This window comes from Agelaius tricolor, unplaced genomic scaffold (assembly GCF_023055355.1).
Source record: "Agelaius tricolor isolate 1412-34295 unplaced genomic scaffold, bAgeTri1.0.p SCAF_6, whole genome shotgun sequence".
NCBI lineage: Eukaryota > Metazoa > Chordata > Aves > Passeriformes > Icteridae > Agelaius > Agelaius tricolor.
Genome location: NW_027269266.1, coordinates 38,054,977 through 38,070,499, shown reverse-complemented (window position 1 = coordinate 38,070,499; position 15,523 = coordinate 38,054,977). Strand labels below are relative to the sequence as shown.

At 51.3% G+C, this 15,523-nt stretch overlaps 1 protein-coding gene across 1 annotated transcript; it reads left to right on the top strand.

Moving 5' to 3' along the window:
- Positions 1 to 4,980: 4,980 nt before the first annotated feature.
- On the top strand, positions 4,981 to 11,146 carry EOMES (eomesodermin). Its single transcript, XM_071429405.1, has 6 exons — positions 4,981 to 7,096; positions 7,466 to 7,620; positions 7,912 to 8,033; positions 8,477 to 8,635; positions 8,726 to 8,787; positions 9,333 to 11,146. Exons 1-6 carry the CDS (start codon positions 6,339 to 6,341, stop codon positions 10,066 to 10,068), a joined length of 1,992 nt encoding a protein of 663 aa, XP_071285506.1. The 5' UTR covers positions 4,981 to 6,338; the 3' UTR covers positions 10,069 to 11,146.
- Positions 11,147 to 15,523: the final 4,377 nt, after the last annotated feature.

Here is a 15,523-nt window from a genome sequence, read left to right as displayed (position 1 = left end):
TTATGGTCTCACGTCTCTATTGTGTGACTGTTGGGATGGTTATGGGCACATATCTATATGTGATTAGGCAATGTTGCTTTAAAACTAGGGAAAAGGAGCTAGGCATCCCTCACTAAATTTATTGAAGGGTGAAAAAGCAAGCATTTACAAAGAGCTGTTTGGAGATCCCTATGCATAAATAATCATAGAATCGTTTCGGTTGGAAAAGACTTCTCTCTGAAATAATGTAGTCCAGCTGCCATCCCAGCACTGCCAAGTCCATCACTAAACTGTGTTCCCAGCTGCCACACCTATAAGTTGTTTAAGCCCCTCCAGGGGTGACGACTCAACCACTTCCCTAGGCAGCCTGTTCCAATGCTTGACAACCCTTCCAGAGAAGAAATTATTCCTAACATCCAAACTAAACATCCTCTGGCACAACTTGAGACCATTTCCTCTCATCCTACTGCTTGTTACCTGAGAGAGGAACCTGACCCCCACCTTGATACAATCTCTTACAGGCAGTTGTAGAGAGCAGAATGGTCCCCTTTGAGCCTCCTTTTCTCCAGGTTAATGACCCCAGCTACCTCATCTGCTCTGCATAAATTTTGTTCCAGATCCTTCACCAGCTTTATTGCCCTTCTCTGGACTGACTCCAACCCCTCAATGTCTTTTTTGCAGTGAGGGGCCCAAAACTGAACTCATGATTTGAGGTGTGCCCACACCAGTGCTGAGCACAGGGAGACAATCACTGCCCTGGTCCTGCTGGCCACACCACTGTTGATACAGGCCAGGATGCCATGGGCCACCTGGGCACGTTCTGGTTCATGTCCAGCCAGCTGCTGACCAGCACCTCCAGGTCCTTTTCCACTGGGCTGCTTTCCTTCTCTCCAGCTGCTTGTCCCCAAACCTGCAGTGTTCAGTGGGGTTCTCATGACCCAGCTGCAGGACCTGACACTTCACCTTGTTGAACCTCATACATTTTGCCTTGGACCACTGATCCAGCCTGTCCAGATCCCTCTACAGAGCCTTTCTGCCCTCCAGCAGCTCAACACTCCTGCCCAACTTGGTGTCATCCATGAACTGCCTGAGTGTGCACTCATCCCCTCATCCAGATCATCAGTACAGGTATTAAACAGGACTGGGCCCAACACTGATCCCTGAGGAACATCACTTGTGACCAGCTGCCAGCTGGATGTAACTCAGACCACCACCACTCTCTGGGCCTGGCCATCCAGATGTTTTTTCACCCAGCAGAGTGAGAACCTGCCCAAGCCATGAACCATATCAAAAGTATTAAATGCTGGTCATGGCTATGGTTGTGGTTTTGATCCTAATTTCAGTCTTTTTCTTTCACTAAGTTTCTACAATTCCATTTGGAGCAAGGAAAGTCATCTGGAAGCTAATGACAATTTAATACTTTTCCCATCTCCCTTACTATAGATTTCCCAAATATTTGTTAAAGCAACAAAGGCATTCACCTTACAAAAGCTTACACTTTCTTGAGCAAACTTTCTTTTTCCTTCTTTAGCCAATAGAGTACCATAGGCCCAAGGACAGAAAGTTGTTGTGTGGTCTTACCTAGCAAAATTAGCCATTGTAAAAAATTCACTTCAAGCATTGAATATGTTTACCCTTGTCTGCCCATATTTTACCAATTAGGATCGGACTTTGAATATTTTTTACTAACCATTGCATTTCCATTTAATTTAAAATTACAGCTAAAGATTTTTTTAGGTGCTATTTTATTTGAAGGGGGAGAAAGGAAGTGACCAATGAAGTTGCTTTGAATACCAGTTTATTTTCAAATCCTGAGCTGCTTCTTCCAGGTCCTGTTTCATTGACTTCTGTCTGTTTTTTCTGTTTTGTATACCTGGGGTGGAAAGGGCTATTCTGTGGAGAGGGCTAATCTTCACTCTCTGGTTTTTATAAATTAGCCCTGCCTTTATTATGGGGCTTATGTCCACATACGGCCATTTTTTAAAAATATGTATGTCTGTATGCTGCCTTTTTAAAGAAAGTGGCAGCTAAATTGAATCATTACCAATGGGTAAAATTGCTGTTAATGTGACACCTTTCCTGGTCAATATTAAAGATAATAGTTCTTTGGCTTTGTAGGACTATTGATTCCCACTATTTAAAGTCCATATATATATATCTGTTTCAACAAGACTTGACTCTACTTTTTAATCCTTTTGGGTTCAATTTTCTCAGCCTCAGAGTAGATTTTAAGCTACACTTGTTTCTTCAGGACTGTGTGTCTGCATCCTGAAAATCCCACTTGGCATAAATAAAATGGCTTGATGGTTTTTTGCAGCTATAGCAGGACTTGTTTTCATGAGAAGATAAAGAGCATTTTCAGTTAATTCAGTCTCCCAACATTCCCATGAAAGAGACGGACATTGACTGCATGTGACAGAAGGAAGTCCCTGGGCACTGAAAGGGTGTAGCTGGCTTCCTCATAAAAACAGCCCCTGAAGTTCAGCGACAAGCTGAAATGCCAAGCCTTGCACAGCCATAGTAATATCTCCTTGATTTTATTCTGAGTGCTGTAAGGACTCAGTGGCTGTGAAAAGAAAGGTATCAAGAATTTTAAAAGGAAGCATTAATATTTGACTGGCCATATCTGAAAAATCCCAGCTTTAGTGATTTTAAAAATGCCATTGAAACAGGGTGAAAGAGTGGAAGTGAAAAGTGTCTTCCTTCATTTGCCCAGTGTGATACTCTGTGTGTAAGTTGAAGGGGGGGAAAAAAGCCAACAGAATGAATTACTGGGAAAATAGAAAGAAAATCTGCAAAATCTCTGCACAAGCTGGACATAAATGTGAAAGTATTAAAGCCGTTTGGGAACCAGATGCTTACAATTTGAAGAGGATATCCAGAAACTTACAGCTACTTTTAAACAAAACCAAACAAAGAAAAAATTACCTCACTTAAACTATACAGATGTAGCATTCAGAAAATACCTGTGAACCCTGCCATGGTGGCAGCAGAACATCAGGAAAAGAATACAGCAATGGAATAGTGTGACAGGTCATTCTAATAAGTGAAGTGTCCATATAGATCCAATGGAGTATGCGTATGTATCCAGATCCAAATTTATAAGGATAAAGGTCATATATGGTTATAAATGGTGATATATGGATTTCCATATGTACACACACACACATATGTAAGTAACAGCCTGATAGATCCAATTGTTTCCAGTTTCTCCTCTTAGGCCCTCCTGAGCAGGGTGCTCAGGTTATACATTCCAGTCACAGGAGTCCGAGCAATTTGTTGAAGCAGAGGATGTTTTCCAATACTCTGATGAAAAAGGAAAGGTCTCAATCTCAGCCCAAAACCAAAGCATTAAATATTTCAGTCCAGTATGACACTGCTGTAACTTGGGCTGCAGAAAAAAAGCTCTTCTTTTAGAGAAAAACAGCTTTTTTAGAACCAGAGATGCTCCTTACTTGAATAAACCCCGTGAATATATTTGAATAAAGCCCAACGAAACAAGATAATCTGTAACCCTTCAAAGACCTACGTCTTCTTTCAAAAACTTTTTTTTTTTTGGTTGGGTTTTCTTTCGCGTGTGTGGTTTAGAGGTTATTTTGGTAGATTGACAAACCTAACATGCTCCTTTCTGCTTCGGCAGACTGTGATGTTTCTGCAGTGTTATTTTTAAGGTAACAGCTAAGGGCTGCGAGACCCATTCAGAACTCTCCAGTCCCACAGGACTGAAACATCCCGCAAGTTCTTGCGGCGGAGTTCCTGGGCAGAGCCCGTAGGGCTCGGGAGCAGGGAGTAAGGACGGAGACGGCTTGTAGGGCTGGGGGGCATTCGCCCGGTTGCCCCCTTGATTCCCAGGGACGGCAGATTGGCAGCGATAGGAATGACAAATACTGGGTACCAAGAATTTGGTAACGTGACTGTTCACTTTAATTTGCGGGACTCGGGAGGGGGTGAATTACAGCTTTTCCCTCAGCGTGCAGAGTGAATGAAGAAGCCCCCGCGTTACCGGGGCTCCCTCCCGCTGCGCCGCTGAAGGTCTCCGGGCAGTCCGGTTCGACGGGACTCCCGGGGCGTCAGCCCCGACCCCAGCCTCCCCCGCCACCGCCGGCAGAGCCTCGGCTCGGCGGGAGATGCGGAATGCGAGGCAGGGATGGAAGCCAGGCTGCTGTTCTCCCGAGCTGAGCTGAAAATAACCCCAGGTTTGAGAAGGATTCATCAATCCTTCGTTCGTTAGGGAGAGAACCCGGGCGTATTTCGAACCAAAACGGAAGAATCTCCCTTTCCCGGGACAGCCACAGGTTTTATGCCCTCCTCTCGGTGCAATCCGCAAGAAACCTAAGCAACATCGAAAGCTTTACTACCTTGCCCAGATGAACGCGAGACCACCTGAGTTTTGGGGGAAAAAAACCCGCAATAGCCTTGAACTACGCGGCACCCGAAGGAATGTTTGAAATAATGTGACCCTTTCAGTGTGTAAGACCGTACAATGAACTCCCTTAAAACCTACATAGCGGTTTTACAAAATCTCCTTCCGTCCCTGCCCTAGCCGGGGAGAGGCAGAGCCCGAGGGAGCGGGCTGCCGGGGCCAGCCCCGCCGGGAGGAGCCGCACCGGGCTCTCCGGCCGCGGCAAGGGGCGCAGCGGCTCGGCCTCGGCAGCGCCCGGCAGGACGCTCCTCGCCTTGTTTTGCTTTCAAAGCAGGGCAGCTCGGCCGAGCTGTGCTCCGCTTCGCATCCCGCTGCTCCAGCGCCTGGTCCGCTTCGTGCCGGAGCGTCGGACTTTTCCGACGCATTTTTGTTGTCTTATTCGGTCGAACGAGATCCACGCAAAAATTAAGGCAAACATTATCGCGGAGAGAACGTGTGGTTAGGGCTGGGGCTGGTATTTCATTGCCGGCTGCGAGCAGCCTAGCCCAGGCTCCCACCTGTGTGGCCGCAGCCCGAGGTGGGCACAGCAGGGGCAGCTTCCCCCGTCTCACCGGGGGTGAGGGATGAGTCCTGCCCGTCCCCGGCGGTCACCACCGGGAGTGCCCCGCCGCCCGCACCTGCCGGCGCCCGGCTTGCGCAGGATGCGCAGGCAGCGCCCCGGCCCCGGCTCTCGGCGGCCCCGGTCAGCTCTTCGCCATTTATCTCAGTTTCCCGATGCGGCGCGGCCCGGCGGGAGCGGGGGGCTACCGGGCCGAGGCGGCGTGGAGGGCGGAAGAGCTGGGCTGCTCCGGCCCAGCCGGATCCTTCTGTCAGGCAACGAAATCCTGGCCGCTCAGCGGGTCTGGTTCAAAATTCAGCCGTGAGGTGGAGGGAGGTGTTCGCAGCGCTCCCTGCGAGATGGCCGGTGGTGAGCAGAGGGCGAGGGGCTGCGGATTTGTAGCTGCAAATCCTTCACGGCGGCTCTGCCCGCTCCACAAAATCACACGGGCATCTACCCCTTCCCAAGCGCTGTTCCCTACCTTTTTGAGGCTAAAGGCTCGGGGATTTGCACCGAGAGAAAGCGCCAAACAGATCTGGCACCCGCCTCAATTAAAAATCTGCCTTCCCGGTGGGAGATGCTGAAAGGGAACGCGGCTTGTGAGAAACCGACTGCAGAGTTCCTGAAAACTGGAATTGCGAACCGAACCTGCCACTTCCCACTGATAAGGTGAAACGTGTTAACCCCATGATAAGGATGCTGCTCGGGGAGCGGAGCGGGAGGAAGGAGGCTCTTGGACGCAGCAGAGACACAAGCCGAATTGTCTGAACGGCGAGGCGACCGGCGGGGAGTTTGCGGGAGGCCGGCGTCCCCCGCCCCGTCTCAGCGGCCCGGTTGATCGCCCCCCTCCCCACCTGACGGGTGCCGATTTTCCCACCCAAACCTTTCCATTTCGTCCCCATCTCTCGTTCAGCGCGGCGGATTCTTCCTTACGCGCCCGAGCGGTAGGACGGTGACACCTCAGTAAAAGGTCTTTTTTTTTTTCTTTTTTGGAAGAGGGGGAGCCGGGCCCTCCACCGCGGCCACCGTGGGGTGATGCGGAGCTCCCCTCAGTCCGAGCGACGTGGGCTCACGGAGCGGGCCAGAGCCCCTCGGGTAGCCGGCCGCGGGAAGGGCGAGGGGGGGGGGGCATGGAAGGGGACGGGGCGCGCACCAAAGTCACAGGTGACTTGTTCCAATTAGTAGCTGTCTAATTAAATTAGTGTCACGCGGCCCAGCCAATGGGCCGGCGGGGGTGGAGGGCGACGTGAGGCAGCCCAGCGCAAGCCCCTCCCCGGCAGCCCGAGAAACGCGGTATAAATTGCCTCGGCCGAGCCGTGCCGGAGTGTAGCACTTCGCGGCCGCAGGTCGGGGTCGGCACAGGATAGAGTGGGAGCTCGAACGCACCGCCCATCGAGGATGCAGCTGGGTGAGCCGCTGCTGACGGCGGCGGGGTCACTGCCGGGCGCCCCCTTCTACCCGCTGGAGGGCGGCGGACGCACCGGAGCTGCTGGAGCTGCTGGAGCTGGGACAGGCGCTGCTGGAGGCTCCCGCGGGCCGCCCGGTTCGGGATCGCCCCCTCGCCTCGACCTAGATAAGATGCCCAAGAAGTTTGGAGCGGCCCCCGCCATCCTGAGCGAGACGGAGGCCGTCGAGCCGCCCTTCGCCGCTCCCAAGCCGGACGGTCGCAAGGCCACCCCATGCGGGGACGAGGAGCTGCCCCCGGCCGCCGCCGCCCGCTACTCCATGGACAGCCTGAGCCCCGAGCGCTACTACCTGCAGTCCCCTGGGCCGCCCGCCGCCGACCTGGGGGGGCCCTGCGCCCTGTTCCCGTACCCGCCGGCGGCGCAGCACGGCGCCGTCTACCAGCCGCCCGGCGGGCCCCGCTACCCCTACGGCTCCGTGCTGTCCCCCGGCGGCTTCGCGGGCGCCGTGTGCCCGCCCGGCGGCCGGACGCAGTTCGGAGGCGGCGGTGGGTACCAGTACGGGCAGGCGACGGGCGGCGGACCTCTCTACGGCCCTTACCCGCCGGCGTCGGGCTCCTGCGGCGGGCTCGGGGCGCTGGGGGTGCCAGCCGCCGGCCCGGGGATGCGAGCGCAGGTCTTCCTCTGCAACCGGCCCCTCTGGCTCAAGTTCCACCGGCATCAGACGGAGATGATCATCACCAAGCAGGGCCGGTAAGTGGGTGCGGGGGATGGTGAAAACGGAGGGAAGTGGTGTGGTGGTCGGGAATGGGGGGGGGAGGTGGCATCCCCGGGCCCGCTCCGTGTCGGGCGGCTCTTGCCCGCTCCCCCGGGTGGGAGGTGCATGTTCTGTCCGTCGGTGGTGCCGCGGGATGTTTTCCCCGAGAAACTATTCCCCAGTTTCCCCACACACGGCGGTCCGGAGATAAGGCGGGGGTCGGCTGGGGCTCGCCGCTTGCTTCCTTAGTCTCTTTGGTGCCGGGACGGACGGGGCACTCCACGGCCGCCTACAGCATCCGCCGGAGCCCGCGCCCCCTCCCCCGCCCGCCTCACCATGCCTTGTGGTTTTCCTCCTTTCCCCAGGAGAATGTTTCCCTTCCTGAGCTTCAACATCACCGGTCTCAACCCCACGGCCCACTACAACGTCTTCGTGGAGGTGGTGTTGGCGGACCCCAACCACTGGCGTTTCCAGGGGGGCAAGTGGGTGACCTGCGGCAAAGCCGACAATAACATGCAAGGTAGGTGCAGGTTTCGGGGGTCTCCTCGCCCCCTTTCCCCGCGGGTCGGTTTCTCGGAAAGGGTTCCCAGTTTGCCGCACCTCCCCCGCCCCCCCGAGGGTCTTGCCCACACCCGCATCCTGCTGAGGGTCGAGCTACTCTCTTAAGATCGTCTTGGGCTCTTTCTGCGCTGCGAAGCGCTGTTGATGTGCGGGGGCTGCGTGGGGGTGGCCTTCGGGGGGCCGAGGGGCTGCGCGGGCGGGGAACAAAGCCCCGCACCCGGGCGGCGTTTCACTGCCTTGTCTTCCCCAGGCAACAAGGTTTACGTTCACCCCGAGTCGCCAAACACCGGGGCTCACTGGATGAGGCAGGAGATTTCTTTCGGAAAGCTGAAGCTAACGAACAATAAAGGTGCTAACAACAACAACGCGCAGGTAAGGAGGGAGAGGGAGGCCTGGGGGGCTCTTGGTGGCTCAGCGGGGGAGGCCTGGGCTTTTGGGGCTTTTACAACATTTCATCGAGCCGCTACATCCCTGTGCTTGTCACTCGTTTCCCTCTTGAACTGGGTCATAGAGCTTGTTTTATTTGTTTTGCCGTATGAATAGTTGAAAATGTTGGAATACGATGTGCGAATTACTTTTGTTTTAGCTACTATATAGATCCCCTGGAGTTGGTCAAAAAGTGGGAGGGTAGCTGATAGCTCTTCGTAAAGCAGGGCTGCAAGCTGTGACTCAGCTCCTGATAACAGTTACAACTGCTCCATTTCTAAACCAAGAGATTACAATTTACAGGAAAAAAATGTCATGCTGTAAAATAGGTCTTTTAATGTTAGATGCAATTTGTCTAAAGATGTTGTCTCTTTCTTCGTTTCTTTTAGATGATAGTACTTCAGTCCCTACATAAGTACCAGCCCCGACTTCACATTGTGGAAGTGACCGAAGATGGTGTTGAAGATCTGAATGATTCCTCAAAGACTCAAACGTTTATTTTTCCTGAAACGCAGTTCATAGCAGTTACAGCATATCAAAACACTGATGTAAGTATCGATGTATAAAATTGCAATTAAGAACAAAATTGACTTGTGGGTTCAGCATCTCGTGTTAATATATTCTGCTTTCACTTTTAGATTACACAGCTCAAAATTGACCATAATCCTTTTGCAAAAGGCTTCAGAGACAACTATGACTCGTAAGTATACCTCTATTTTCTTTTGCAGATGTGTCAGTCTAGGAGGCATGATTCTGGCCTGAAATGTCTGTGGAAGGGTTTTTCTTTAGACTTTAATTCAGTTATTCAGCGCCAGTGCTTTTACTGGCGATTTTGCTTATGTTAAAATGTCTGAAGAGTGTATTGTCTAGATGACCTGTCTTTCTGCTGGCTTCTGAATTTTGGTAGGAAATTTGTGTTGGCAGAACCCAGCTGGCCTGCAGATTTTACTGGCAGCAGTATATTGGGTGGCTCCACAGAACAGTTTCTTCAATTGTCAGCAGAATTCTTACCTAATGATTTTCTACTTTAACTTGTGCTATTGCTTGTAGCAGTAGTAGAAAATTTATACTGGCCTAGGAAAACTGCCTGCTAAATCAGATTAAAACAAATCACCATCCAATTAAATGTAGTTATGATTCTAATTAAGAAATGCCTAGTTTCTTGGTGTTTGTGTTTTTGTGTTGTGTTACTGTGATAGTGGAATTGTAAAGAAAAACACTCAGTATTCCTCTTTTATGTTGTAGCATGTACACAGCTTCCGAAAATGACAGATTAACTCCATCTCCCACGGATTCTCCTAGATCCCACCAGATCGTCCCTGGTGCCCGATACAGCGTGCAGCCATTCTTCCAAGAACAGTTTGTCAACAACCTGCCCCCAGCCAGGTTTTACAACGGTGAGAGAACTGTCCCTCAGAGCAATGGCCTGCTGTCCCCGCAGCAGAACGAGGAGGTGGCCAGCTCTCCTCAGCGCTGGTTCGTGACGCCCGTGCAGCAGCCCAGCGCCAACAAACTGGACATGAACTCCTACGAGACAGAGTATTCTCACAGCACCTTGCTCCCTTATGGCATCAAATCCCTCCCGCTCCAGACATCCCATGCTCTGGGATACTACCCCGACCCGGCGTTCCCACCCATGGCAGGCTGGGGGAGCAGGGGCTCTTACCAGCGGAAAATGACTACAGGACTAACTTGGCCCTCCAGAACGAGTCCTCCGGGATTCACTGAAGACCAGCTTTCCAAGGACAAGGTGAAAGAAGAAATTGGCTCGTCCTGGATAGAGACTCCACCCTCTATAAAGTCTCTAGATTCAAATGATTCTGGGGTCTACACAGGCGCTTGTAAGAGAAGGCGGCTTTCCCCTAGCACTTCCAGCAATGAAAATTCCCCGACAATGAAATGTGAGGACATTAATGCTGAGGACTATAACAAAGACACTTCAAAAGGCATGGGCTACTATGCCTTCTATGCTAGTTCTTAGAGCATCTTTTTTATTCCAATTGGCTGTTTTGGTTTTTTGGTGGTTTTTTTTTCAGGGTGGCCTTGGGTTTTTTTTGCATTACAATTGCCAAAAAGACTCTTGCCTTCCACCTTGAGTTGTTGTGTGCAATTCTAAAGAAGGTGCCAAAGCTTTTTGACTGTTACAGGTAACAAAGTAGGGAAAGAGCAAACCATGGGAGATTTCTTCCCCTTGTTTTAGAAGGAACCATATGCAGAAGCTGTAAGGGGTACTCGTAGTGTCTAAATATGTGGCATATTTATTGGAGACACTAAAGTATACGGTTTGGGTTGGCTCAGAGGCCTGATTAAATCTATGCACTCCTGAGCAAGGAAAGAGGGGGTAGGATCCCAAATTTCATTTCCTTCCCTGCTTAATAAAAGGGAACTGGGTTGCAGGGAAATGCACAAATGCTATGTTCTGCTTTAGACTGAGCTGGTTTTTTCAACCCATCCACAACACAGTTGGCTGAGTTGGATATTGCTCAGCTACAGCTTTTTCTTTTGGCAGAAAATGCCAAAATAAGGCCTGCTTGCCAGGCAGGATTTTGACTTGAAGGTCTTGTTGCCAACGGGATTACAATGACAAATCTGACTTTTCTTAGCTTAGAACTTGCATTAAAAAACCCTGCCTCCATCCCAAAAGCCTAACCTTTATTAAGGTGGCCAAAAACCAAGTGTACATTTGGTGTTTTGTCTAGGTACACTGTAGAATATTGTCGAATAATGTATAAATAGTTGACCTATAGCTGTTCAGTTGGAAGGACATCCGGTGGTGTATTGAAGTTCAAAAGGCATTTTTTGATTAATCAAACTTAGCATATGACACATGGCAAAAGGAGATTTCTATTTATGTGTATGTCAAGTGACTTTTTCAGCTGCCCTGTATGAAACTGGAAGTGATGTAACTTTACCCATTCTGCCTATACTTTCAGCCATTTTAAACTGCCCCAGAGCAACTGGCCCACGAACTTTTTCCCCTCCCAATAAAGTTGTTTCTGTTTTTTCTATGTAGATAGTAATAATTTTTAATAAATGTGGTGGTGCCAGGCATAACACGATATGGCTCTGCCTCATCTTTGCCTCTGCTGGGTGTCCTGAAAGGGGAGGAGGGAGCACGATCCTAGGGGATGGGCCTTTATATTTAACCATCCCTTGCGGTACTGACACTTTATCTGTTGTACTTGCTGTGTGGGTTTTTTTTTTTCCTTTAATTTTTTTTTTTAAGTCTCTTTGCTCTTGCTCTGCTTTTTCCTGTGCATCTTCTGCAGAAGCTGGGAGCCTCCGGCTCGCTCCAAAATCCGACGGCCTCCTGTCCCCTTTCACCCCCTCGTCCCTCGCCTCTGCAACAGGCGAGGTGCGAGCTCGGCCCGGACAGCGAATTGAGAACCCAGCCCGCCTCCGCAGCAAACCCCGGGCTTGCCTCCTCCCGCCGCCCCCTTCTCACCCCCTCTGCTTCCCGGAACAAGGCAAGAAATTCCCCTGCCCGCTTATCTGAGGGGAAAGCTTCTGGCAGAGCGATTGAATCCCAGCTCCCGCTGCAGCGGGACCTTTCCTGAGGATATGCAGGCAGTAATGGGATTAAGCTGTTAACGATTCCCGGCTGCAAACCAAATAAACGCAGGGCTCAGGCCGGGGCTGTCCCTGGTGGCGGTAACGCTGTCGGGGGGTACCGGCAGGGGCTCCCTCTCCTCCGGAGCAGGACGCGGCGGGTGTCCGGGCAGATTTCGATCAGCGCCTCGCCTCTCCGGGCGACGCTCCGGCTCTGCGCGGTGCCAAGCTGTCCTGTCAGGCTTCCTCTGCCCCATCTGGAACGGGATGGGGACTTGAGGCAATTTTTGAGAGACTAAAGACCGAGCATATTATTCCTTCTTTTTAATTTTTTTATTTTTTCTCCAGTGGGGCCATCCCCTCCCGGAAAAGCCCCCGGGAAGGGCTGTCCCTGTCCCCGGCGGGGGTGCGGCAGCATGCGGCCGTCCCCACCCGCCCTGCAAACACCGATTACACAGCACGATTCCGCCGCGCTCTGTTAATAAAAGCTGTATATTTTTGCACCGCACGGTGAAAAAATAACTTAATACTTGTGAAAAGTCCTCACACTGTTTAATAGAAACGTAAGTGCCTGGCTGGCCCCAATTAACACCTTGTGATTATAATGCATTCCTAAAATGGGGTGTCAGACGCCAAATTGTGAATAAAGGTATCTAATTAATCTTCATAGGATGACACCGATAAACAACGCCAGGTTTAAATAAAGATCAAGGAACTGAATGCTTTTTATTTGTTTACATTAACAAAAGATAAAGTTAACTACCCTTGCACTTTGCTTCGTAATGTGATTTACTGCCACAAACAACGGGCTGTGGGCGGAGAGCTCCGCCTCGCCTCGCCGGGCTTTTTCTGGCGGCTTTAGCGGGAGGGGGACACCCTGAGGGCGAGCGCCCCTTCCTCCGCAGCCCCACGGCCCCGGGTGAGGCGGGCGTGTGCCGGGAAATGCGGCACCACCTCGGCCTGGCAGCGAGCGCTGCGAGGGAACGGCCCCGGCCCCGCCACTTCCGACGCTCTCGCATGAAAAAAAAAACTGCGTGCGAGTTTGAGACGCGAGCTGGACGGGCACGGCGCGTCTAGAGCGAAATAAAGAAATAAATAATAGTTGTTTACACCACTGCGGTGCTGTGCGGCGAGAGGTGGAGGGCGAGCCCTGCCCGATGGAGAGGGAAAGCTTCATTCTGGGTCAGGGAGAATGCGAACCTCGGCGGCTGCCGGCGGGGCAAAGGCTGTGCCCGACTCGGGGCTCGGCTCTTCCCCCCTCGCCGGCGCCGTGAAGGGGCTGCACACCCTGGGGCCATTCCCCGCGTGTTAGCAATTCTCTGGGATATTCCCTCCCTGAGCCGAGGGAGCGGATCGGTGCTCTGGGTGCGCAGCCCTGATTTTTAAATAGCATAAGCGCCCAGCGGGGCAATAGAGGCAGCGGAGACGGGTTCGTCCCATGGATTGAGGCCATTCCTCGCCGAAGACTCTGGTTTTTGGTGTTGTTTTCGTTAAAGCAAGTCCTGGCACGTCGAGAACAACCTTGTGGTAATTTTTTTCCAACGAAAATTCATCCCTCGCTGCTCGCCCCAAACCCTATCGCCGCGGCTTCACACCCGGGGCGGAAAACGAAACGACCCCGAAGCTCTTTCTTCCGACGGCACCGCCCCGACCCTCCCTGGAGAAAGGGCTCCTTCCTCCTCAGGGCGGCCACCTCCGCGCTCCGGGGAGGAAGGCACAGATATATTTCGGTATGTTTTCTCTTCGAGCAATGGGATGGGGTTTTACTTTCGGTCTGAATTTCCGCTCCCACCTTCCTCAACGCCGCCGCCTCGTTAACACCTGCTCGCTTGTTCCCAGCTCCTCCTCTCTGAGGGCAGCGCGGCGTTAATGGAGGGGGGCTTTCCCCGGAAAGGTGATTTTTTACAGCCCCCGCCCAGGGTCGCCTCTGAGGCGGCGGCCGCCGAAGTGGGAACAGGCCCCCGATGGCTCCTGCGGTACCGTTACCTTCCAGAAATTCCCCTTCCGAGGGGAATATCGGCCAGCCGTGCCGGGGTGTCGGGTCCCGGCTCTGGGTCGAAAGTGGAGGCGGGGAGGAATGAGGTGAGGAGGAAGACGGGGCCCGCCGGCACTTTCCTCATGCCCGTCCACCCCATGATATTGTGACACTATTATTATTATTATTATTATTATTATTATTATTATTATTATTATCCTACATTATACATTCAAGCCCAATTCCTCAGCCCCCTGAGCTCTGTAGCCCACTCATCCTTTTCCCCGGATCTTCATAGCCGTGATCATAATGATACGGGTATGGCTAATATAAATATTAATCTAATCCTTATTGGAAGGATTTTAGTGCTTTCTGCGTATCACAGATATGTAATCCAGGGGAGAATGACATTAGCCTGAAAGTGTGGAGTGCAAAATATGATTTGAATAAAAAGATAGGGTGGTATCTAATATTTCCTTTAGGGAGTACTATACTCTGAGCTGTCAGAACCGATTGTGTAACTGGAGGAGACCGAGGGATGTGATCCTAATCATATTGATGAAACATTCATCTGAAAGACCGAGCGCAACCAGAAGGGACTCACTAGGAATACAATTAAATCCTAATCTGGGGAGGAGGAATCCTCTGCAGGCTTTCCTCTAACCTGCCGCCCTCTTCCCCATTTTCGTTTCAGAGTCAGATAAAATGCAGGAGAGGAAGGGGAAATACAGGAGAGATGATGGAAAGCTCTGTGGACTGCACAAACACTGGGAGTGCTGGGTGGAAAGGGGGTAAATGTGCAGTTCAGATCCTGGTGAGTAAAAATAAAGGCCTAACTTTAGTCACAGGGGAAGCTACCTGCCTGCAGAGGGCTTCCACCTGTGAGTGATGTTAATCAGGTGCAGGAAGTCTGTTTCTGAAGGGAGAGTGCTTCTCCTGCCCAGGCTTTGGCTTGTTAGCTCAGTTCCAGACTGCAGAGCAAAATTCATTTTTCTGTCTGCTGTGTGCGGTTCAGTTTCCATCTGCAGCAGGGAGCTGTTTTCTTGCTGATGTTTATTAGCAAAGGGGTTAATTTCCAACCTGTTTTGACCAGTGCCCTTCAAAAGATGGTGTGAGAAGATGGATGGGACAGGGCTCCTGTGACAGCAGTAAACCCTGGCTGACTGTTCTTCATCCATCTTGCTTTTGGGGAAAGCATTGAGCACATGGGTTTTCCTAGCATGTGCCACTCTTTGGCTCACACCACTAAAATGAATTAAAGTAATGAATATCTAAATTCATATAATGATGATGATTGCAGCTTGAAAGGGAGCCTGTATTCTTCATCTGCTCACTGTCAGACTTCTTTGAGTGTCTGAGACCCAAATCTGATCAGGTGTTTTTAGAGCTTTTCCAAAGTCATTTGTCTTTTATCATCAAGCTCAGGCAAAAAGCAAAGTGATTTCCTTCTTCCTGGAGTGTTCTACAGAGAAAGAAAGACCCCCCCAGAAAAAATATCAGTTCTCTTTCTCATCAGTGGGGTGTGATGTCTGTAAATAAGGAAAGGATGTGTGGAGTGGGACATCCATTAACAAATCTGTATTAGGAGCTCCATGTGTGTCCATGTTCTCTTCTGCTGCAGCATGAGCTCTGCAGTTTTACTGGTTTATAGAAGGACTCTTGTGGATGAAGTAGGCACTGCTAAAGTGTGTACCCCATGAAGTAGTATCATTTTAGTAGGTTTGAAAATGAAACTTTGTGTTAAGGTTCCTCTGCACTGTGGTTTTCTATGGCAGTGCACAGTAGGAGAGCAAAGGGCTCTGCTCCATAGCGATCCCTGGGTTTCTTGGAGCAGGGTTAGGTTTCTGTGGTGTGGGTAGGGCACTGATCACTAAACTTCGTGGAGTAGTTATAATTCTATTTGTCCACAAAG